This window comes from Lagopus leucura, unplaced genomic scaffold, assembly GCF_019238085.1.
Source record: "Lagopus leucura isolate 7727_CA_CO unplaced genomic scaffold, USGS_WTPT01 Super-Scaffold_100001, whole genome shotgun sequence".
Classification (NCBI taxonomy): domain Eukaryota; kingdom Metazoa; phylum Chordata; class Aves; order Galliformes; family Phasianidae; genus Lagopus; species Lagopus leucura.
This window is the reverse complement of record NW_024962262.1, coordinates 98,955,261-98,978,978: the sequence shown is the minus strand read 5'-3', so window position 1 is coordinate 98,978,978 and position 23,718 is coordinate 98,955,261. Positions and strand designations below refer to the sequence as shown.

Sequence of the window (23,718 nt, the reverse complement as noted above, 5' to 3'; positions counted from 1 at the left end):
CATTCTCCATCCTTAGAAGTCTTCAAAACAATACTGCATAAAGCCTTGGGCAGACTGGTATGATCTCAAAGCTGACTGATTTAAGCTGAATATTGCTGTAGTGACTTTCTCAAGTCCTTCCTGGCCAGTATTATTGTGTCATCCTAAGAGGGATATCCAAGGCAAACTACCTCTCCCTTATCAATAATCACAGACTTATAAAATCATAGAGTCATTAAGGTTGGAAAATACTTCTAAGATGAAGTCCAACCATCAATTCATCCTCACCATGCCCAGTAACTGTGTCCCTCAGTGCCACATTTACAATTACTGAACAACTCCATGGATGGAACTGCACCACTTCCCTGGGCAGTGTGTTCCAGTGCCTCACAATTCTTTCTGAGAAGAATTTTTCTCTAATATCCAACCTGAACCTTCTCCCTGTAGTGACTATAAAGTTTCCCCTGAGCCTCCTCTTCTCCAGACTGAACAATCCCAGCTCCCTCAGCCGCTCCTCATAAGACTTGTGCTCCAGACCCCTCACCAGCTCCATTGCCCTTCTCTGGACACACCTCAGGGCGTCGATGTCTTTCCTGTAGTAAGGGGCCCAAAACTGAACAGAACACTTGAGGTGTGACCTCAGCAGAGCAGAGGGATGATCACCTCTTTAGTCCAGCTGACTACACTGTTTCACATTCCTCATTCACTCTTTTATAGCGGTCAGCCTAGTTTGCCAGTGCTGTCACTGGAAGAACAGGTAGCAGAGCTGGAGCCATTTTGTCACCTCCACGGAGAAGAGCTGTTTTAGAGCAATGCATCTACCCAGCACTAGCACTGAGCAAAGGCATTCCCTTTCTCTGTAGACCTTAAAAAGTGGCAGGTCTCAGTGGCCTTGGTGTGTTACTGAGGGTGGTGTAAGGAGGCTTTTGGAGAAGGCAGGCTGTTAGGAGTTATCCCTCTCACAGCACGTTAACCACAGGGTCATATCTAAATCTGGATGTGTGCCTCCCAGCAGAGCAGAAAGGAAAAAAAACATTGCTACTTTTTTTTTTTTCTTTTTTTTCTTTTTTTTTTTAAGATAGAGGAGAATTCAAAGTAAAAAAAAAGAAAAAATCAAATAAAATCAATTGCTCTTTTGTTTTTCCTGCAACTTCTGGAAATGCAGAGTTGCTTTCATTAGTATTCTGTGCCACCTGCTTGCTTCTGCTCCTTCCTTGGCAACAGCTTTCCTGCAAAATATTAATATTTCAGAGTTTTGTAAGTTTTGTTCACCAGCTCTAATGGTAAAGTACAGAGCCATCCCCTGCCTCTGCCCCTGAAGTGCTGTGTAATGTTGCCACGCAGTGTTGCACCAATATCACTGACTTCGCCAGCATGGGGATACGATGCCTTCTATCCCCTAAGACCAGATGTGACGTGGCTCAGAGGCATAAGGAGCAAATGTGTATTTATGCATTTAGAGGGCCATACACAAAAATTGCTAAGGGTGTGATTTATAGTAGAGGCTCATAAATAAGTTGCAAAAATGACTTTTCTTCGTTCTTAAATGCCTTGTCTTGTCTTCTCGCCCATGTGTAGGAACTACAACCCCTTGTTTAAAAGCTGATGAGAAAAAGCAGCAGTGACAGTGTCCCCTTCACCTCCATTTCTTATTTCCAAACCCTTCCCAGGACTGGCCCAGGGGGAAGGCTGGTGTTTGATTAAACACAGACTGCGCTGAGCAAACAATTCCAGAGCTCTCTTGGACTTTCACTTCCAGTCCGTGACCAGCTCAGCTGAATTGATGCAGCCCTCCTGGCTGGACACTCGCACCACACTTCTGAAAACACTTCAAGCTGTGTTGGCTATTTAAACTGCTTGGAGTTTCAATCTGCTGACAAAGGAGGAAGACCAAGAGGACCATGACAAGCCTGAAGGTGAGAGACTGTGAGTGCTGGGACTGAGAGCGCTGGGGCTACCTGCCCTTGTCATCCCCTCCCTTGGCACCAAGCCTACCGAATTGATCCCTCCGGAGGGGCTGGTGGAAGTGAGGTGCAGGATAGTGAGCCGCGCAGTTGCAGTCTGGTGATAGGTTTATGGTAATATCCCATTTAGTTGCAATTTGTCTCCCTTTTGTGTTTTAAGGTGTGTTTAAAAGACCTCTCAAGATATAGGATTTTGCCATATTTCATCTAAATGGGCTGTTATCACTTTCTTCTCCTTTGGAAATCATTCTTGATATGGCTAGGCCTGTTCTGGACCTCTGCATTACCTTATTTTTTTTTCCCCTTTCCCTCTTGCCCTGCTGCCAGGAGGTGTTTCCCCCTCAGCCTATGAAATCTAGCCCCTAACATCTGCCCTGCTGTTGCAACCTTGGTGCAATCTTCTCCAGTGGCCTAGGGAAGCTCCAGCCTTGGTCAATGCCTCAGTGTAAATGGAAAATTCAGTGCCCGTTTCTCCTGACAAGCCATGCCCTCCTCTCCCAGCACAGAGTGAATTGCAAGGAGGGCAGGATGTTGTTCTATTGCTCATTTATAGGACTGCAATCTCAAATTTTGCCAGAACTTTTGTGGTGTAGGGGACCAGGTCATCGTTACAGTGGGTGACATCTCATCCAGGACCACCGTGTTCCTCCCCAGACACAGGGGCTGGCACTGCTAGGAAGCCCATTTATTTTCACCCCACTACTGCCCGTATTTTCATTCATCTTCCTCTAAGTTTGCCTTAAGCGTGCCAGTGTTGGCCCGTCTGAGCTGGGACAAGGCAGTGAGCTGTTTGTGCAGAGATGAATGTTCCTTTCGTGCATCCTGCGGCAGCAGCAGATAGGGAAGTGTATTATGCAGCGTTTGAAGAAGGGCCTTAATTATCTTGCAGCCCATGTGTTCAGACTTCAAATGCATTTTTTTACCATCCCTGCTGTCTAATCTGGTGAACAAAAGGTTATGGTTTATAGGTCAGAGCGTGGCACCCATTGCGAGCTCTCTGCTTTGCATCCCAGTTAGTGCAATCAATGCGCTTTGCTGAATTTTTAATGCTGTGCTGCGCTTTCATCTCTCCTATTTTACTGAAAAGCAACAAAACAAAAACAAGGTGGAATCAGACATACTCCTGCTTACATAAAAATCTATGGGATCATGAACAAAATAATGACAATAATTGAATGCAGAAGAGAAAGCAAAGGACCACAGAGAACTTCTTGTTTCACGGAGAACTCACCTGCCCAATTACTAAAAAAGTCCCTGATCAGCTAGGAGCCATGGAGGAGGAGCAGAGACTGAGTAGCAGGTCACTGCCCTGTGATGTGTCATGGAGAAGGGTTGGTCATGAAGAAGGGTTGGTTGTGGAGAATAAAAAGTGGTCGTGGAGATGAAGGAGAGGTAACGGAGAAGAAGGTTTGGCCATGGGGAAGAAGGCTTTGCCATGAAGAACAGCTGATCATGTGGAAGAAGGGTTGCAATGCCCCAAAACACCCCATTGCCCCTCTGGCCTGCAGGGGATGAGAACAGCCAGCCTAACAACTGTGGCCGCACTCTGGAGACAACAGAAAAGGAAAGCCATTCATTAGGAGGTTTTCAGCCTTTCTGAGCCAAGCTCAAAGCTGGACCTGAGCAGCTGTTTCCTCTTGCTGCAAAGCATCTGAGCTCCATGACGGTTTAATTATCCATCAGCACTGGTTTACTTAGAAAATAAACTAACAGGCAAATAAAATCACAAAAGGAAGATAAATACATAAACAAATTCTCTACTCCCCAGCCAGAATATGAGCATCCAAATAGCAAGCTTTAATTCCCCAGCCATGCATTTACACGTGGGAGCTTGTGCAGGATTTTTTTGGCAAACCACATCGTGTTCTATGCTGACCCCTGAAGGAAAGGCGAGGAGGCAACCCTCCCCAGCGGAATGACAAAAGAAAGTGAGTGAATGAGAAAAGTCGCACCAAACAGCCAGGTAAAACCCGGAGCAATGAAACCACAGGACAATAAATCACCATCAGGACATCGTCTGACTCCCACAGCTGCAGTCCTGCCCGCCAGAGGGAAGTATCTTTTTTTTAGCCCTCAATACAGTTACCTGAGGATTTTTTTTTTTTTCCCTTAGCAGAGAAAAACTGATTTGCCTGAACAGTGATGCAGCAGCTTCTCCCTGCATTCGCCAAAAAAAAGACACTCCACCAGCTTTAAGCCTGAGTATTTTGCAGACAGGGGTGATGTTCTGCAAAGCAGTTTCATTAACCCTCCATATGCTGAGCATCCTTACCTGCCCCTTTCTTTCCCTGTTTGCAGAGGCTGGCCTGCCAGCCAGGGCTCCCTCCTGCCTCCATCCTTTGCAGCTGGTGAAGGAGAATGCAGTGGGGGAGATGTGGGTTCACTCTGGAACTGCTGCAGTTCCAGCAGGTAGTGCTGCATTTCCTTTCAGAAGGAGGGGAAAAGAGAAAAAAAAAAGGCAGAAATGCTCCAGCACAATACCTTTGCCAAGGGTGGTTAGGTGACCTGCTGCTTTGCATATCAATGTGCTTCGTGCAGAAGCAGGTGGAGAGCAGAGTGGGTAAGAAGAGATCCATCCTCCCCAGTCCTACAGAAAGCAGGTTCGGGTGAGGCAGGGCTTCTGGCCAGCATGAATCCCTCTGGGAAGGGACTTTTTTTTTCACAAATGGCTGACAGGCACCTGAGAAAAACTCATGTTTTTTTCAGCAAAATCTGAGAATGGGGGGAAGAAATCCAGGCACCGCAGTAACAAACAATCCGGCTCTGCTCAAGGCAACGGCAGCACTGTTCTGTCCAAGTTGGACAGCTGGGCAAGTACCTTGCTCCAACTCGAGCTAAATGCCTTCCTGCCTACCCTAGAAGATGGGGCTGCAGCAAGTTTTGTGCCAGAGGAGTGGTTTCCACACTGAAAGTAAAGAATTTTCAAAAGGTCGATGTGAAGCTGGGAGGTCTGAGCGAACAAGCTGCCTCCCAGCAGTATCACGAGCGCCTGAACGGAGAGGGACAGCAGGCAGCATGAATATTTAACTCTGTTGCTGGGCCATGAGGCTGAGCGATTGATCGCAGCCAAAATACCTCTGCATTCATGCAGGGTGCAGTGGGGCTGCTTCGTTCTGTAGGATCGGAGGGGCTGCCTCCCCTGAGGTCCTGCAGCCCTCCACTGTGCCCTCACACAGAACATGTTGGATGGGTCCCTCACCTTGCACTGCCCTAGTGCCCTAGATGGTCACCTTAATTCTTGCTTGCTGCCATGGTAAGCAGCTCACACCCCTCTGGGTTGCACTCATTTAGGGCGAATCAGTGAGATGCTGAAGTCCCAGCAGAGCCTCATTTCCTTCCTCATCCCAGCTAAGTCCTGACTTTTTCTTGTGATGGTCATGGAGACGTGTCATGAGAACCATGCAACCAAATGACCCCCAGTCTCAATCCCTGGCACAGGATGTCAACAAAATGTTCATGCAGGTGTAATAGAAGAGCAGGTTCTGATTGTGCTTCTCAGCCCATCACAGGGTAGGCTAGTGAAACTGACTTGGGAGATGGGAAGATGGTGCATGGAAGCAAGCAAGCAGGCCACTTGGGGAAAGTCTCAGTGCATGCAAAGATTGTGGGAAAAAAGCACGGGGAAGGGAGGGGTGAGTTGTCTGGGGAGGTTTCACTTGTGTTTTCAAAACACTGAAGATTTGTGTGATTTACTTTACAGTACATGTCAGGATTTGGAAACGAGCATGCTTCTGAGGACCCACGCTGTCCAGGAGCTCTACCAGAGGGACAGGTACAGAGTTTGAGTTTGTGAAAATGCTTAATTAAAAAGACATGGAGCAGAATGAGTATCTGTTCCCTGGGCTTCCTTCTAAATTAATGCATTTTCTTTCTCTCTTCCACAATGAAAGTCTTCAGGAACCTCCCTTATGCAAGATGAGAATAGTAAGATGCTGGCAAAAATCATAATTAAATACTTCCCATTATGCCTTCTACGGTAAAGTTACTTGTGAGACTCCAAGTTTTGCCTGGGAGCTGCAACTCACCTGGCTTTCCTCTGCTCGAGAGCAGCTTTTCCAAAAGGATTTGGGAATGGAAGTGGCTTGGGCATGCTGAGTAGGAGGGAACTGGTGGGGGCTGAGTCAGAGCAGAAGTCTGAGGCTTGGCCTGGGGACAGTGCACACTGCTGTGGATCTCAGCAGGAATGGATTTAATTCAATGGGTTTACTGGCCTTTGGCAGGATGGCAGCTGCCCTCCATGAGCTGTTGTAAGTGGGCAGATTTGTGGTTAGAAATAAGCAACTTCAGAATACACTCGATTAAAATACACCATGTTGGATTGTTTTAATGGATTCACTTTTCATTTGGTGCTATGCACTCAGTCCTTTCTCTCTTTTCTGTGGGTCTCCTTATGGCAGCAGGAATTTCCAGGCTGGCTTTGCTGAAGTACCCTACCAAAGAGCCCTCATCAGTACAGAGTTTGGGCTCAGTATGGAAAGAGTTAATAGAAAATCTGACTGTGAAGTAGATGGAAAATCTTCAGTCCCAAGGGTGGATCCTTTCTCCACTGCAGTATTTGTAAGACCAGCATCTGCAGTCGTGCTGGTTCAGATAAAAATGACAAAGGCTATTGATCCCCCTGCTCCACTGCATACCTTTGCCAACAAGACAGAGTTTGGAGGCTAGGAGATATGTGATGGGAGCTTTTCCTCTTACTGATTCTTCCCTGGCAGGTGATACTGCAGGGTGACCCAGCATGGCAGGGATAGGATTCTCACCGAGAATCTGCAGAAGGGAGGGAAGCAGTGAACAGTGTATGGCTTCCAAAAAAACAAAGAAAGAAAGAAAAAAAAAAAAAGAAGAGAGACAGAGAGAAACCGTAATTGTAATAATATACAGTCTGTAAGTGCTGGGAATAACACTCTTTACTGTGGTGCTCTCAGTGCATTCTGTTGCTAGCAGCTCCTGATGGCTGTGAGAGCTTCCAGGTGATGCTGCAGAGGAATGGATTTTAGGTTGGGCTGGTACATATTAGGCAACCAGCATCCTGACAGTGGGGATATAGGGCTGCCTGGGCTGTACACAGACTGAACAGGGTTGCGAATGCCTCACATCCTTCACTGGTGGTTCCTCTTTCTCCCTGCTGCAGAACAACCCGCAGGTCTGCCCCTACGGCCTCTACGCGGAGCAGCTCTCGGGCTCAGCCTTCACCTGTCCCCGGGCCACCAACAGGAGGAGGTACGATGGTGGCACGTGTGGGGACATATCAGGACACATGCAGGTGCCCTTGGATGTCCTGGGACATAGGGGCAGGACACTGACGTCAGCCCTGGATTGAGAAACCTTTGCTTTGGACAAACCAAGTGTCAGACTCATGTGTTTCTGAGGGTCTTCTGAGATGTCCATTCCTGGGCTGCCATTGCCCTCTATCAGAAGAGCTTGCCCTGCAAAGGGTGATGAGCTCCAGTGGTGTAGGATGACATGGTGAGCCCACCACTTTGCTGAACCTCCAGAGATGGTGGCATAAAATGTTCAGCATCCAACTGGGCAGTGGAATCACACTAGGTAGGGGGCTGGCAGCTCTCACAGTGATCAGGAAGAGACCTCCAAATAATATTCTGACAGTGATGGAGGCATGGGAGACTTTCTGTGGTGCTAGGAGACCTCATCTCCCTTAAAACTTTGACCCTATGGGTGTATGCAGCCATACGGGATGCTACTTTCAGCAATTTCAGCAATCCATCCAAATTCAGGTGTTGGCTGTGATCTTTTAGCTCCTGAAGCTCCTCTGGTCTTTTAGCTAGGTACTATGTTCATCCTTGTGCTGCCTGAACTTCAGTCTTTATGTAGCCTTTGTTCCCACCTGAGAAATAGCTGTATTTCAGCCACAGATACAATAGAATCCCTCTAGACTCCCCCTACCTCTCTGGAAGTCTCTGACTGTGAGACAACATTCAATATTTAATGTACCACTTGCTCCAGTGGCCACAAATATTCCTCCTGCCCACTGGGGTTCATTTGTGCAGAGTACCTCACCACTTCCCCAGCCTCATCCCATCCATGTCCCTCTCCACAGCTGGCTCTATCGGATCCTGCCCTCTGTGTGCCACAAGCCCTTCCAGCGTCTGCACGAGGGCCATCTGACACACAACTGGGATGAGACAGAGCCTGACCCCAACCAGGTAACCTTGTCCTCCAGCCAGGGAGGGGGACAGCCCTTGGTATGATGTGGGATTGCAGGATGCAGGCTGCTCCTTCATCCTCCCGCATCAGAGGCTCAAGCTGAGGCCTACACTGCCATCACCTCCCATCAGGAGGCTGCTGGCTGCCAGCCTGCTCCTCTGCAGCCCTCCTGGGAAATCAAACTCCATTCTGGAGAGGCACAGCATTTGTTTCCCTCTGTTACGGCCTTGCTATCATCTTTAATCATTATTTCTTTCCTGCCAGCCCCAGGACATTTAGCTCTGCTAATCTGCCTCTCTCCTCCTGCCGTGCTCCTCTTGACATAACCTCGTGCTCATTGATTTCTACTCCTCCCTCTTCTGATGCATCATCGTTAGCCATCCTGCAGCCTCCCGGTTGCCTCCTCATTTGTCTAAATACTTCCCTGGTTCTGTGGGAACATGTTTTCCAGCCACTGACCAAGCAGAGGTGAAAGGCTGCTGTGTAGGTTCCTGTAGTTTTCCTTCCCAAACACAGCTCAACTGCAACCATGCCATGCAGTCTCCCAGCCCATCCCCAGCTCCCCATGGCATTCTGCACTTCACTTAGTTCACACCACAGCTTTCCCCACTGCCATCCATCTGAAGGGATTACCATGTGAAGCCATCTCATGCACAGCTCATTGAAGTCAATGGGAAGAAAAAAAAAAGCCCTTTGCCTTGAATGCTGCCCAAAGACAATGGCAGAGTTATAAAAAGCACACTGTACACAAAACATAGATGGGGACAGAGAGGGTGAAAAAATAAGGCATGGCATCCATTGCAAGGAATGCTGATGCAGAAGAAAGCTCTCCAGCGTAAAAAGGAGGTGCTAATGGAAGCCACGATTTCTGGGCAGGGAGAAAATGAAACACCACTGATAGCTTCCCTGTTTTAAGCACCCATGTGGATGTCTGACTCGGCACCCCAGTTCTGCTGTACTTACGGTGGTAAAGTGCAAACTCAACAAGGGCCCTCTGGGTAAACAGCACATGGAACCAATCAGTGGCTTAGCAGCTTGCAAAAATGTGGGAGAAGCACCATCCTCAATGATGATCTGTGGGCTGGATTGCAAGCTGATCTCTGCTCTCCTTCTCCCACTGTTTACTTCCTTTTAGACCACCTTCATAACCTGAATTTTTTCTCTTCTTTTCCCCACTCTATCCCTGATGCCTTCTGTGTCTCCTCTTGCTGTCTGTCTATCCATGTGTCCGTGCTGTCAGTAGCTGCCCAATCCCACCACCCTCCTGGATCACAGAATCACAGAATGGCCCAGGTTGGAAGGGACCTCAAGGATCACAAATCTCCAACCCCCCTGCCACAGGCAGGGCCACCAACCTCCCCATTTAATACTAGACCAGGCTGCCCAGGGTCCCATCCAATCTGGCCTTGAACACCTCCAGGGATGGGGCATCCACAACCTCTCCGGGTAGCCTGTTCCAGCACTTCACCACTCTCATAGTAAAGAAATGCTCACCTCTGGATGCCCAGAGCTACTAGCATTTCATCTGAGGCACAGTATATCTGTGCAGGAGACATTCCTGATGGCCAGAGCCAGCAGGATCTGGCCATCAGCCATTTCTATCCTGCAGATTTCAGGTGCTTGGGTGAATTTGCACCAAAATTCCTCCTGCAATGGGCTCATAGCTGTGGCACCTGATTCTGAAGAGATACAGTGAGACCCTAATGATGCTCTTCAGTAGTAACAAGCACACAGGGAACTCCTCTGGCACCTTCTGCCTAGGGGTCCGGCTAGGCCTTGGGAGGAAATTCCCTGCTCTCAGCACTATTGTTAGTAATAGGGGAACAGACAGCTTTTAAATAGGATTTAAAAAAAAACAAAAAACAAAAAAAAAAAAACACCAACCTTGGCTCTCAGACAGGCCAGCCAATTACTTTACAAAATTATGACTCAAAGGGAAAGAGCTCCATAAATCAAAAGAAACCTGCAGACCAAATTAAGCAAGGCAAAGAGGAAACAGAAGCTATCTCAGCAAGTACAGGGCAATAGGGAGGGGAGCGGGCTGCTTCCTTTTGAATTGCCATTATTTACTTTATAACCACCTTGTTCCCTTTTTGCTTTCTGTTTGCTGCAACTTAGATGAGATGGAAGCCCTTTGAAATACCGAAAGCCTCCCAGAACAAGCTGGACTTCGTGAGCGTAAGTTGGGGTGCCAGGGCTTAGGATTTCAAAGAAAAGCCAACTGCATAATTGGCTAAAGCAAAAAGTGGCAAGGCAGTTGGCTGATACAAAGCCAAGGGATGGGATGAAGCAGGATGGGGCTGCACATCCTGACTGCCTGACACTCACTCCCAAGGCCTGGGGTCTGCCCGCAGGGACTGCACACTCTGTGCGGCGCCGGAGAGCCACGAGGACGCAACGGCATCGCCATCCACATCTTCGTCTGCAACACCTCCATGCTCGACAGGTCAGGGACTGGTTGTCGGAGGCTGGACTGAATGAGGGAGATGTATGCGGGGATGCAGGCAAAGGAGATGTGATGGGCCCAGGGGCTCTTGTACCAGGGTACAAGAGCTTCTCGGAGGTGAATACAGCCTCTGGAGAGCATCGCTACCCATTGCCAAAGGCTGATTCATCCAAGGCCACAGGGACAGCACAAAGTGGGAAAAGAACCTGCTAGCAGGCTGTACACATCAAACCTGCACCTGCCCGTGTGTCACCTTCCCCGACCCATTTGCTGCATTTCTGTTGGTCTCCCAGCTCAAAACTCTGCTGCTACGGTCATGGTCCGGTCCTGGTCCTGGGCACTCTGCTCTGGGTGACCCTGCTTGAGCAGAGGTTGGGCCAGGTAACCTCCAGAGGTCCAGCTCCAGCTGTGCTGTGATTCCGTAGGAGCATACGTACAAGTGAAGCCTTGACCTTCCTGTTCTCCTTTTCCTTTAGATGCCTTTATAATTCAGATGGTGACTTCCTGATTGGTGAGTTGATGCATTGGCTTCTCCTTTCTCCTGCAGGACCTATCTAGGTTGCCACCTGCTTGTTTATTTCCTCCTTCAGAGCCAGAGCCTGGCAGCCATCTGCAAAGACTTGAGGAGGGATGACTTCACTCACATGCCATCCAGATTTGGTGGTTTGGCAATAGCTGGGCTGTCAGGCTTGTCCCATCACTACCCAGCAGCACAGAGGGAGCACACTCATGCCAAAACTCATTGTTGCTTTTGAGCAGCGACCCAGCTTCCCCAGCCTGGCTCTCAGAGATCCCTTTCCAGATCCCTAGCAGGCACACTGGAGGTTTTATGGAAAACATAAGCTCTAGAATTTCTGAACAGCTTATAGCGAATTGCCTTCACTGCTTTAGTCCAAGATGATTTGGCATGGTAGCTTAGCTCCCACACTCTGCCAGCCTCAGGAAAGCAGACTGCCATTATGAGAGCTGACTTGGCAACATGAAGAATGTGCGTGCAGAAAAATACTCTGTACAGCATCGTAAGACCAAGAGCCTGATATTTACCTGCATCTTTTTCAGCCATGGGACAGAAATGCTTCACCAGTGGGAACATTTCTCTCATAAAATAGTATTCACATCCACCTCCTTTAGTAATTGAGGTAAAAGGGCAGGCTTTGTAAATCTGTCAGATTTCCATGTCAAAATGTGAGCAATTTGGTGCCAAAAAGCCAAAGAAAGTACTGTAGACATTAGTGAAGCACTACTTATGCTCTCAGAAAGCAGGAAGAATAAGTTACTACCTAGCTAACGTAATTGTCCCCTTCTAAGGGGACTGAGGGGAAGACATCACACATAGTGACTGACAGCTTGCTCCTTCATCTCTTCTACCTCCATTTTATTTCCATAGTGCCCCAGCAAGGAAAACTGCTCATCACAACTGAGTTTGGGAAGATGCTAGTGGAGCCCAATGAAATCTGTGTTATCCAGGTAAGAGCTGTGGTTAGCTGGAGGGCCTGTTGTTGGAGCAAACAGCAAAAACCCGAGCTCTGTGTGGTTTATGCTGAGCTCTGTGGTGCTAGAGGGACCATGGGAACCCAGCAGAAGCCAATTCCATCATGTAGCAGAGCCCCAGAGGGCACCCATTGCAGGTGGAGAATGCAGTAGCACCCAATTCAAAGAGCAGCACTTCACATTTTGGGATGCGTGGCCATAGAAGGTTACACAGTCATGTGTAGGCCTGGGGCAATCTGAGGGCCTGCTAGAGGCAGCCAAAGCCACAGCGTGTCTGGCATGTCCTGCATTAAGTTGCTTTTGGTTTGTTAGCCAAGTACAGGGATGATCCTGATTTCTTCCTTTATTTTCCAGCAAGGAATGCGTTTTAGTGTGGAGGTGTTTGGAGAGACCAGAGGCTACGTCCTGGAGGTGTATGGGGCACACTTTGAGCTACCTGACCTGGGACCCATTGGTAACCATCTCCTATCAGACCTACACTGCATTCCAAAGGGAAAGAGTTAGGAATTGCTAAACTATCTCTTATCTCCTATGTAATCCATCCTCCCATGCACACATTCCTCCCTAAAGGCAGATTCCATCCTGGCACTGTTATTCCCCAGCAAGCACTGGGGAGCAGAGACAGTTCAGCCATCATGACTTTCCCCTGGGGCTGGAGGGACTGTTTCTTTCCCACTCATTTTTCCACCTTCCTTTTCCTCCTCTGGTCTGCAAGTCTGAGGCTGCTGTCTCTTTGATGGCTCCTTCTTACAGATATGGAGTAGCTGGAGAGAGTTTAGCTGGTAAAAGGAAAAGTGAATTTCAGAGGCAACTTGAAACTCGAAGCATCATTTTAGAGTCAATAACCCTAAACCTAACCCTAACACTAACCCTAAACCTAATCCTAACCCTAACCTTCCTGCCTATGTTAACACTTCCATCTCTATAGCCAGACTCAGTTTTCTAATGCACAGCCAGAGACTCACCACAATGGCAATGCCAGATGAAAAGCAGAGAAAACAAGATGTCTGTGTGTGTGTACAAGCCAGTGTTTTGACTGTGCAAGCTGAGCACATTGCTGCTGTCCGCACAGGCACCGTGCCTCATTAAAGCTCATTAACGTTTGGTCACGAACCACAAATTGGGTGAAACTTTCCTTTCTGGTTAAGAATCTTTGAGGATTTGCTGAATTGCCTGTAGTTTTAAAAATAATGCTCTGTGTTTATTTTTCATGCCATAAGTGTATAAAGGAAGGACGGGGGAAGTGTCAGAAGGTTTTCCCTTGGAGAAGCAGGGATCAGCAACATGAGCAGCACAAGGCTCAGATCAGCCACAAAGCCTTGCCTCCGCACTGGGCTGCTGGAGCAGAGCTGCTTTCAGGCAGCACAGGCCCAGGGCTCTCACATATCACAGACCTCAGCTGCCTCCTTTTTCCCCTTGGCTGAGCTTGTTTTATGGCTCCCAGTGAGATCTAAAATACTGCTTGTGCTTGAAGTAAGCCGAATAGGTATTCTAAACTGGTAACAAGCCTGGCACAGAGTGTAAGCACTGAAGGCCTATGAAAGCACCTCACAGCCATAGTGAAGCTGGAGCTGTGGAGCCCACAGGTAGGAGCTTAGCCAGCCTGCAGCCCCTGTCTGGGCCCCACTCCAGCATCTGTCCCATGCGACATGCTCTGCGCAGCTTTTCCCACACTCAATCTACACTGGTTTTTCATCAGCTTTCCTTTTAGCAAGCTGGGATTGCCTGCCTTCACCTTGTTTCTTGTGCTATGTGCTGCTCCACTTGATTATTGCTATTGTTACACCTGCCTGCTCGTGGGAAGTTTTCCCATTAGCTAGTTTTTCAGACACTGTTGGAGAGGAGGGGTTTTTGGTCTCCAGAAGGCAGGAATCTATTATAACATTTACTTTCAGCAGAAAAGAAAACGAGTGCCCTTGCCTGTAGACCTTTTCAGGAGATGGTAATTATGAGAGCTCCTCTTCTTACCACCTACCTGCCTTCCCCTCAGAGACCAAGATTCTTTGTATTTCATTCTTATTTTATTCTAACTTCACTTTTCACTTGAAAAATGGCAGCTGGAGAAAAGCACTGTGTTAAACCTTAGCAGCAGGTAGTAATGTCTTGCATTTTTATCCAAGACATTCAGAACACTTTGCAACAATAATGCTAATGAGAAGAAAAATATTGCAGCACCCATATGGTGCTCTGCATTGTGAAAATGCGCTCCTCACACTAACCACCCCTCAGTATGCTCAATGTCTACAAGTATCACTAGCCCTCATTTTATTACTTTTTTGTTCAGAAAAGCATTATGCTCCCTCATGACATGCTTCTGCATTCCTAAGTGTCCAAGCAGCAGGATGCCCAGGAACAGAGAGCAATTTACCCTCCATTTTTTTTGCTTAATTTCCAATATCTACACACCTTTAATAGAGGTTGAATGCTGTTTAGGAAAGAAGGGAGGGAGACTTGTCTCAGTCACATAAGAGAGCATGGACCTAAATGCTAGGATATATTAAAATTATCTACTTATAGGAGCCAACGAGGAACACGAATATTGGAGATTTCATGATGGACTCAGAAGAAGTGTGGTCAGTCCCAGTGCAGAAGGGCACCCACAGAGCTCTGATAGCAGGTTGCCCAGCATGCTTTGACATTTCTTTCTTTTGCAGGAGCCAATGGCCTGGCGAACCCACGTGACTTCTTGGTGCCAGTAGCATGGTATGAGGACCGGAAAATTCCAGGGGGCTACACAGTTATCAGCAAGTACCAGGGCAAGCTGTTCGCAGCCCAGCAGGTAAGGAGGGCACAGGAAAACAACTAGAGCATCCACCAGTGCATAATGTGGTCCCTCTACAGCTTGTTAGCATGCATGTTGTCTCAGGACATTGAGCTGGTGAAATGGAATAGGACTGAACTCTCACCTTGGCTCCTTTATCTTCCAGCTGAGTCTCCTCAATTTGCAAAAACAGTCCATGGAAACTTGCTTAACCCAAAGACTCAGTGGTGGTCTTGGCCTCCTTATTTCTACATACCCATGTTTCTAACAGATAGGGAAACCCAATGCAAATTTTTAATGCTGGAGAGCCAGTGCTGGAGTCCACCTTGTTCAAGCACTGCTTTGGCACTCAAATTTCTTCAGAGATGGAGCCCTGAAAGGAGGGCTACAGCTCTCCAGGTGGGAATGCTGAGGAAAACCATGTCCTTGCAGCATCAGGCTGGGCCTGAAGGGCCTTGTGCTCCGGGCTGTCAGTACATTTATCACCAGCACTAAAACCATTTTAACTTGAGAAGGGACAGCACCCTGTGTGTGTGCCAAAAGGTGGAGAGTTGTGTGTGGTAACGTTCTCTCTGTCCCTATTGCTTTGATAGGATTTCTCCCCCTTCAACGTTGTAGCCTGGCATGGGAACTACACACCATACAAATACCATCTGGAAAACTTTATGGTCATTAATTCTGTCGCTTTTGACCATGCGGTAAGTTCTGGAGCCAAGCAAGGCAGAGCAAAGCTTTGTGGATGCTGTACCATCAGAATTCACCCAAGAGCTCCAAGGTCCCAGTGACTGTTAAAAAATACATTATGCTATAAGAAACAGTCTGCCACTTTTGTTTTCCTTGGCCTCAAACAAATCCTTGCAAAATAAATAAATAAATAAATAAAGACAGCCTCCATGGTGCTGCAATGACAGAACTGGAGGTCGATCAGCTTCCTAAACAACTTAGCATAGAAAGTCTGTGCTCTGGAAGAGGGCTGAATACTGAAGCCAGTATGCACCATGCAACTCAGAGAAAAGACGTGTGCTTAAAATTCTTGTTTTGATTTTATTGCAATTGTACATGGCTCATCTGAGCCCCTGAAACACATTCCAAGAGCTGGCAGCTCTCACTGCAGTAATTTCTAGATCTTATGGAAAATAACTAAAGCCAAAATCAATGTGAGCAGCTCTTCTAAAAAAGGAAACCAGCCCAGTGGGAGAGGTGCCCACAGCCATACCATCTCCTGGCTGCTTCTGCAAGTGGGTGTGCAAGGAGACGGAAGCACCGCTAGTGAGACAACCAGCAGAAAGCATTGTTTAATTTCTGGAAAAACCTGCCAGGAGAAAGATAGGTTTGGGATCAAAGCCCAGAAAATCGCTCTACTGGAGTGGAAACTTCAAAAATCCTTGAAGCAAGTGACAATTTATCTGCACTCTGTTCTCCCTGTTAGTCAGCCACTGGTGCTATGAGGTGAATACCCCTGGTAGGATGTTGTGCTCAAAAACTGCCAAGAGGTGGTAGGAGCTCCTGGAGTCACAGTGCTGCATCCCAAATCCTAAGGATACCATGCTTGCACACACTCAGCTTTCTCCTCTACACAAAGAGGAATTGTGACCCATTAGGGTGAAAAGGGAAGGAAAGCAAATTATTTTGAGATCCTCAAATTGAAGAAATTAGGGAAAGGCCAAGGTCTGTTATGCATACTCATATCCAGATTTATCGATGGGGTGACCTGAGTCATGCTCTGTTTGATGCTTTTTCCTTTGTTGTTTTTTTCAGGATCCATCTATCTTCACTGTCTTGACAGCCAAGTCGACCCGTCCTGGAGTGGCAATCGCTGACTTTGTCATATTCCCCCCACGATGGGGGGTTGCCAACAACACCTTCCGGCCGCCTTACTACCACAGTACGTCTGGTTTTTGTGGGTTTTGTTTGAGTGCAGAGGCGCAGAAAAAACAAGCCTCCATTTATCTGAAAGCACACACAGTGAAAAAGTCACATTTGTTGCCCTTGGCACAGTTACACACAGCTTCTTGAAGTCAGTGAGTTCTCCTTGAAAAATGAACAAAACCAGAGATGTTATTATTTGCAGAATCTTGGGAAAGCTCAGAGGTGAGGGCTGGTTGTGCTGGCATAGGTGGTTGTGCCTGTACCCAAGGGACTCCCACTGAGATGGGGTGCACACTTAAATTGCACTGCATGAACAGGTCAGATACTATCCTGCCATCCAACCATGAATTATAGAACAACTCAGTAGGGTACGAAAGAATGGGAGAATGGAAAATATGACAACACACATGGAGTAAAGCACTGTGAGAGCTCCCATGAACTAGCAGGGTGAGCTCAGAGTTGCAGTGAAGGGTTGGGTTGGCTCTCCTGAGCCCCTCTTCACTCCTGGACAGTGGTGGAGGTACCACTGGCATTTACAAAAGCCAGAGGGAGGAACTGGGCTCCTTCTCAGACTGAGAACTGGCTGTATTTGGGGGATTTTGTCACCACCCCTAGGGGTAGTTTCTTTCTGGTAGTCCCTGCCACATGTTGCATTGAATGGATGCTAGAAACCTGGCTCCCCACACTGAGTTACCCTACCAGACTCCACGCAGACAGCTACCACAGGTATTTGTTTGACAACAATGCCTTGGCCATAGGTTTAGCACTGAATCCATAGTGACTACGATGCATCTACTCTAGCCCAGACATAGAGGACTAAAGCTTGAATGGGTACAGTTGGAATCACAACAGCTAGCTCTCAGGATGCTGTGCTTACTAGTTCCCTCAGAAATTTGTGCTGTGATGAGAACTTTACGTCACTGCAGAGGCATAGCAGGACAAGAAACTGGGGTGATAAGAGAAACACTAATTCAGTAAATGTTCTCTTCCAAACATTTTTCAAGAGATCTTGTAGAGAGTTCAAGAGTTCTTTTCCCAGAAATGCCTTTTGGCCTCTTCTTCTCATGTGCATTAAAAAGTCTGTTCAAAGAAGCGTTCAGAGAATTTTGGTGCACTCAGAGTTACGGTTTTCTTGGTGCCTTAACTTTGCCCCAAGCAGGAATATAGCCATGGTATTCCAAAAATTTCCCACCTTAGCAGACATCCCTAGACACCACAACTATTTCAATACAAAGATGGCTCATAAGAAAAATTTCTCTCCATCACTTTCTACATGCCTGGAGGCTGTGAATTACTCCTAAAGTCTTTGGGCCAGAGGTAGAAATATATCTGATACCTCTTTTATACCAGGTGTATATATTGCATCCATGTCTGAGAGAGTGTTTGTATGATTCTTGGTAGGACAGAATATCTAATAGCCACTGAGGTTTTTTGACTTCGCAACATTGTCTTTGGAGAGGATAGTGCTATTTTATACAGACAGGGAGCAGAAGCACACCAAAGTTGTTGGAAGTCACATAGGAAACCTGCAGTTGAACAAGAAATTGCTCAACACATAAGTCTCTGCCTGGCTTCCTACTCACCAGCCCATTCTCCCCAAGTGATACGACGAGCTATGTAGAGGGCACATTGGTAATGAAGCTCTCACAGCCTGTACTGCTCCCTGATTGCTCCAAGCACAGCACTTAAGTGAGTTCAATGAAAAGCCTGTACAATCGACTCTTACAGGAGATGCTGGCAACATGGGATGAAAATAAATGATTGTTTGCATACATTTTTAGGCCAACTGTGCTCTGAGCTAAATTAGTTTTGTTGTTAAATACTTCAGGCCTCAGGTTGTACTTAACAAAGACAGAACAAGTGGTTAAAAAAGGCTATATATAGCAGAGCTGCAGAAGCATGTCCTGGTTTTGCAGCAAACTGACCACTCAGCAGAAAGCTGCCATATTGCTTAGTCACATCAGATCTACTAAAGCTGGAAGACTGCAATGGCAGTTGTTAACATACTTTCTTCAGAGGGAGTATAACTGATAGGTACTGCATTATTGGATCTGGCCATCTGTTGCTAAGTTAGGGTACATCACTCCATTAGTTTCAGAGGGTCTGCCTAAGGTATTCTTCCTTAGGGAAGGACAGAATTTGTCTCCTTGTCTTTGTGCACACAGTGGCTCTTGAGAACTAAGTAGATCCTGTGTGCATCAAAAGCATAAGGTACTGAAGTCCCTGGCTGGACTAGAGTGGCAGAAGGACACAGAACACAATAATTTTGTGCTTCCAGCCTAGGCTGTCTCAACAGGTGGTTGTGCCTCAGAAACACAAGGATGATTACACTGAACTACCTTTCCAGTGCTTTCAGATCTCTAATATCTAATATCTCCAGTATTGGTCTGTAGATACCAAGTTACCCAGATACAGTCTGTGTGCAGCTTCAGTGCTTATGCAGCTCAGTGTAGCAGGAAAAACACAGGTCTACCCACATCAATGCACCTTCATATTAGGGAGTTTTCTGTTTCTGACTCCAGATAACTGAAAGTGTGATAGAACCTTTACCACTTTGCAAGCACTGCCTGTAGGATCCCTGATGTCTTCTCCTGTGCAGCCATGTTTATTAACCTCCATTCCCCATACTGCCTGCTCTGTGGGTTTCAAGCTCTTGGCTGCTTTTGTGTTACAAAGTCTTCTCTATGCTGTCCTTAGGGAATTGCATGAGTGAGTTCATGGGGCTCATCAAAGGCCATTATGAAGCAAAGGAGGAGGGCTTCCAGCCTGGAGGGGCCAGCTTGCACAGCATGATGACTCCACACGGGCCAGACGCTGACTGTTTTGAGAAGGCGAGCAAAGCCAAGTTGGAGCCTGAGAGAGTTGCAGAAGGGACTATGGTAAGGAGCCTGTAAGGTTTTGTATGCAGCACAACATATTGCTGCTGAGACACTCACAAAGCCTAGCTTCTTACAAGCAAGGTGGAAAAGTTCTTGGACCAAATTGCTGTAGCATTCACACTTCTGGCTGATTGGATATGAGATGTGGCAGCTTTGATCTTCTGACCACATAAGTTGTTGCCTGAGCTGGAAGCTGGGAATTTTCATGCTGATTAACTTAATTTTTGTCTTAGGCTATGGACAAAGAAGTCAAACCCATAACTGTCTTCCTTTCTTACTCCCTAAAATAAAATTAAATCATCGCCAATAGGTTCAGAGCTAGAGCTTATTGAGCAACCTGGCCTTCAGGATATGCAGAGTCCAAAGTCACTCCTGGGACCTGGCTAACACCAGCACTGTAGCGCCAGCTCTGAAGAGATGTGCCTATCTCTGCTGGGAGTTGTTTTCTCCCCCTGGGCCGATCAGGTCAGATGAAGAATTTGGCAGAGCTGGACACGTGTACAGTTCCTGTTTGTGCTAGAGTCGAGTCCTCTTGCCTGGATTCAGACTCTCCCTTCTCCTAACCTACCTTTCCTATTCCCACCAGGCCTTCATGTTTGAATCTTCCCTCAGTATGGCTGTTACTGAGTGGGGCCTCAAGACCTCCAACCGCCTAGATAAAAACTACTACAAGTGCTGGGAACCTCTGAAAAGCCACTTCAACCCTAACTGCAAGTAAAGAGATGGATTTGTCTCTTGCAGTGTGTGAACAAAAACAGGGAAACCCAGCAGACCTATACGTGGCAGCACAGCCAGCTCAGACAACAAGAGTGCAGAATGGCACTTCCAGCAGCCACCAAGTTAATAAAATGACCATGCCTATGTAATTTGGGAAATGAAATGAAAACCACTATTTTTAGCCTTCAAGTACCCAATTAAAGCTATCCTGGTGCCACTCTGGAGCTGAAATACTTGAGTGCCTCTCATCATATGCAGTTGGTATGAATGCTGTACTTGCTGTAAATGCAAGGTGACAGCCACCATTCCAAGGGCTCCTGACTATATGGTGTGATGTGCCTTTCACAGGGAGAAGCTGAAGATCAGTGAAGCATTTCATGCCACCTGCAAGGGAAGACTTTTCCAAACAGAGCTGAAAACTCTATCAGATGTAAGCCTCCTACCAGAACAGGGCATTTCAGCCTGCTGGGCTGTGGATGGTTGCCAAGAAGAGCCCTTATGGTCAGAAAAGCATTCTGCAGATTAGAAAAGGTCAGAGAATCCAAAGCGCCTCACTGTTAATTAAGGGAAAGCTTCCTTTTCAATCTTATTTTAGTTGTCCATCAACATTGACTTCTTTGTCAACAATTGATGTCTCTTTTACGAAGAACCTCAAAAAGCACAGGAATACTCAAGCCTCACCCCTCGGTGGTAACTTTGAGCCACTCTCCTGTTCCACAGGGTGCGGGCAGAAAAGGAAACCCCAAACAATTATTCTGGGAATGAGATGCATAACTACCTTCAGGCCTCTGCTTTAGCACATGCACTTTTTGTTGTGATATCAAAACAACATTTTGAAATGTCAAATTTAGTCCAATAGGTAGTGCTAAATTTTGCTGCCAAGCACTTTGCCTCTCAGATCCTGAACTAATTTGCTGAAAATCATGCTCATTTCATTTTCTCAGGGAACTGATTTATCCTACTGCGCCCATGGAAACTAAAAAGATTGGGTACGTGTTTCAGTCTAGGATACAAAACTGTTACTAAGTTTGGTACCAGAAGGATCTGTGCTTCCTACTTCTCCAAAGGATCAATCTTCCATTTCCCAAAAAAGAAGGAAACACAGAGCTGGAACACCTAGCTTCAATCAGTTATGTACAACATCAGACTTGGATCTACACCAGATCCTTCAGGGAAAAAAACCATCAGCGAGGAGCAAAGCACTATGTTATATAATCTACAGGGAGATGTTTGCTTTAAAATAGCCAACTCAGAAGATGACGATCAGGAGGCTCCATTTGTCAGAAAAATTGACTTAATCAGACTGATCCAGGAATAAATGAGGTCTAAATGTTTCACAGCCTGAGAGGAAAAGCTTGTTTTCTGTTTGGGACATAAATTATGATCCAATTACCTGCAGGCTTGGGTTTCTCTTGCTACAGAATTATCACTGAAGCAGAAATGAGTGGTTACACATCAGTCAAGGGTAAAATTCCATCAGGCACACTTACCCTTCTGTCTTCTCTCTTCGTTTCTGAAGGGAACACCCCTCTTCTTCCCGTGTTCACCCAGCACCACAGCCTCAAACAACCAACCTCACCCCCAGCAACACATGCTTGTTCCTCACAAAAAAAAAAAAAAAAACAAACCACCAGCCTGGGGAGATCTGGAAGTAGCACAAGAGAAAAGCAGGGCAGCCTTCCTCAGATCACCATACTCAAACCCATGGAGACATAGCAGACACTCCTGAAGGTGCAGCAAGCCAGCCAAAGGCTGGCCTAGAAGACCAGAGATGCTGCTCCCATCCACAACCCATCCTGAACAATTTGTTCAACTGGCCTAAAACAATACAGCTGCAAGGCAAAATTTACACATGTGGCAACTGAAGTTCCAATTAGCTGAGGAAATGAGTCCTGGGAAATCAAATTAGCTTATGGTAGCAGGAAGATAGTTAATTTAGCATGCTCAGACAAGTAATTATTTCTTTCCCTACATATCACATCCTCCATGCATTGATGCCTCTTCTCTTTGCAATGACCCACAGCTCTATTTTGTAGCATCATTTGCAGTAACCTTTTAGAAGCAGTTCTGCAAAGAAAATAATTGAGGTGTGCTTTAGCTAAGGCAGTAGAAGAGCAAGTTGCAGACAGGTGCTTGCTGGGAGCACATATGGGATTGCAAAAGCAGGCCAAAGTCCAGAGTAGCTGCTGCACACTACTAGTGCCAAGCCTCCAGCCGGCCTGAACATTTCAAGACCCAGGCAAGAAAGTGATGAGTTAGAACAGGAAACACTTCTTTAAAAACTTTTTTGTTTGCTTATTTTAAATATCAGCAAACATATATCTACTGTGACAGCACTGGAACAGTTTGCCCACAGAGGACACCTGCTTCAGAGATGTTAACCTTTTGGACAGTTCTGACCCAGCTCTACAAGACCCTGCTTGAGCCAGGAGGACAAGATGACCTCCAGCAGTCCCTTCCAAAACCAGCTGTTCTGTGATTCTGTGAAGAGGCTCATCAGTTTGCTCAGATGAAGGGAGACTCCAAATGGCCTGTACCAACATCCTAATCGTGCAAGACAGAATGCCTACCAGAACTGACCTGCTTTGCAGTCAGTAACGTAGGCTGCACTCACAGCAGGAGGATTTGTAACTCACGTTTAAGGCTGCATTTTTGACACTGACCTCAACATTCAGGAAAAAAAGCTCCTTTACACTGTCTGAAGAATGAGGGTTGTTTGGACTGTGATGGCACCTAGAGGCCATCTGAGAATTCAAGTCTGAGTTAAGATCTTTTCCTCATACTCACATTTCACTACTTTGTGGTGACTGTTCTGTAGCCACCCTACATCACTGACCCTGGCAGAGAATAAGCAGAGGAGATACTTCTGCAGTCACAAGGTTCAGTTACGAGTTATGCTTTTTAAATGTTTATTATAAATATCATAGCTTGTTTCCAGGGGAGAAATTGAATTCTCTTATACTGCAAAGAAACCACTGCCAAAAAGAAGCACCTCATCTTTTTAGCTCTTGATCCTCTGCATACAGGAATCACAAAATTTGTGGAAATGCTTAGTCACATAAAAACTGACAATGTGCAGTTCACTATTTCCAAAACCAGTACAGTAATTGTATTTCAAATATAGGGTGTAGGATTATGTTTTTTTCAGGGAAGGAAAAATCAACTTATTGAGAACAGGCAGGCAGGCTCCTAAATAGTTAACTAGAATATAGAAAAGGAGTTTGTCTATTACCTGATTTGGGCAAATTACATCGTCAAATCAACAACAGAAGAAGTACCTAGTAAATGAGCAATTGATTTTTAGGAAACTGTATAGGGATTGCTTCATATTTTAACCTGTTATTAGTTTTAACCTTCAGCCTGAACTGCTCTGCCAGCAGCAATTTCCACATTTTAAAAGAAATCTTTATAACGAAAGAGTTAACTAGTAAGCTCAGGACATGCTCTCTG

At 46.5% G+C, this 23,718-nt stretch overlaps 1 protein-coding gene and 1 long non-coding RNA gene across 3 annotated transcripts; one reads left to right on the top strand and one right to left on the bottom strand.

Moving 5' to 3' along the window:
- The first annotated feature begins 1,723 nt into the window (after window positions 1-1,723).
- HGD (homogentisate 1,2-dioxygenase) lies at window positions 1,724-21,607 on the top strand. 2 transcript variants are annotated; one of them, XM_042866551.1, is made up of 14 exons: window positions 1,724-1,895; window positions 5,644-5,715; window positions 7,072-7,160; window positions 7,999-8,104; window positions 10,224-10,283; window positions 10,460-10,551; window positions 11,028-11,062; window positions 11,939-12,018; window positions 12,397-12,496; window positions 14,697-14,821; window positions 15,397-15,501; window positions 16,562-16,688; window positions 19,370-19,551; window positions 20,138-21,607. In XM_042866551.1, the coding sequence occupies exons 1-14, from the start codon at window positions 1,881-1,883 to the stop codon at window positions 20,267-20,269; spliced, it is 1,320 nt and encodes a 439-aa protein (XP_042722485.1). In that variant the 5' UTR covers window positions 1,724-1,880; the 3' UTR covers window positions 20,270-21,607. The 2 variants fall into 2 exon arrangements, with proteins under 2 accessions (XP_042722485.1, XP_042722486.1); XM_042866552.1 differs by having other exon boundaries at window positions 1,724-1,905.
- On the bottom strand, window positions 15,828-22,202 carry LOC122177310. The gene is made up of 2 exons (XR_006178046.1): window positions 21,759-22,202; window positions 15,828-16,753 (listed from the first exon to the last, which is right to left on the bottom strand). It is a non-coding gene; the product is annotated as an uncharacterized LOC122177310 (long non-coding RNA).
- Between the last annotated feature and the right edge of the window lie 1,516 nt (window positions 22,203-23,718).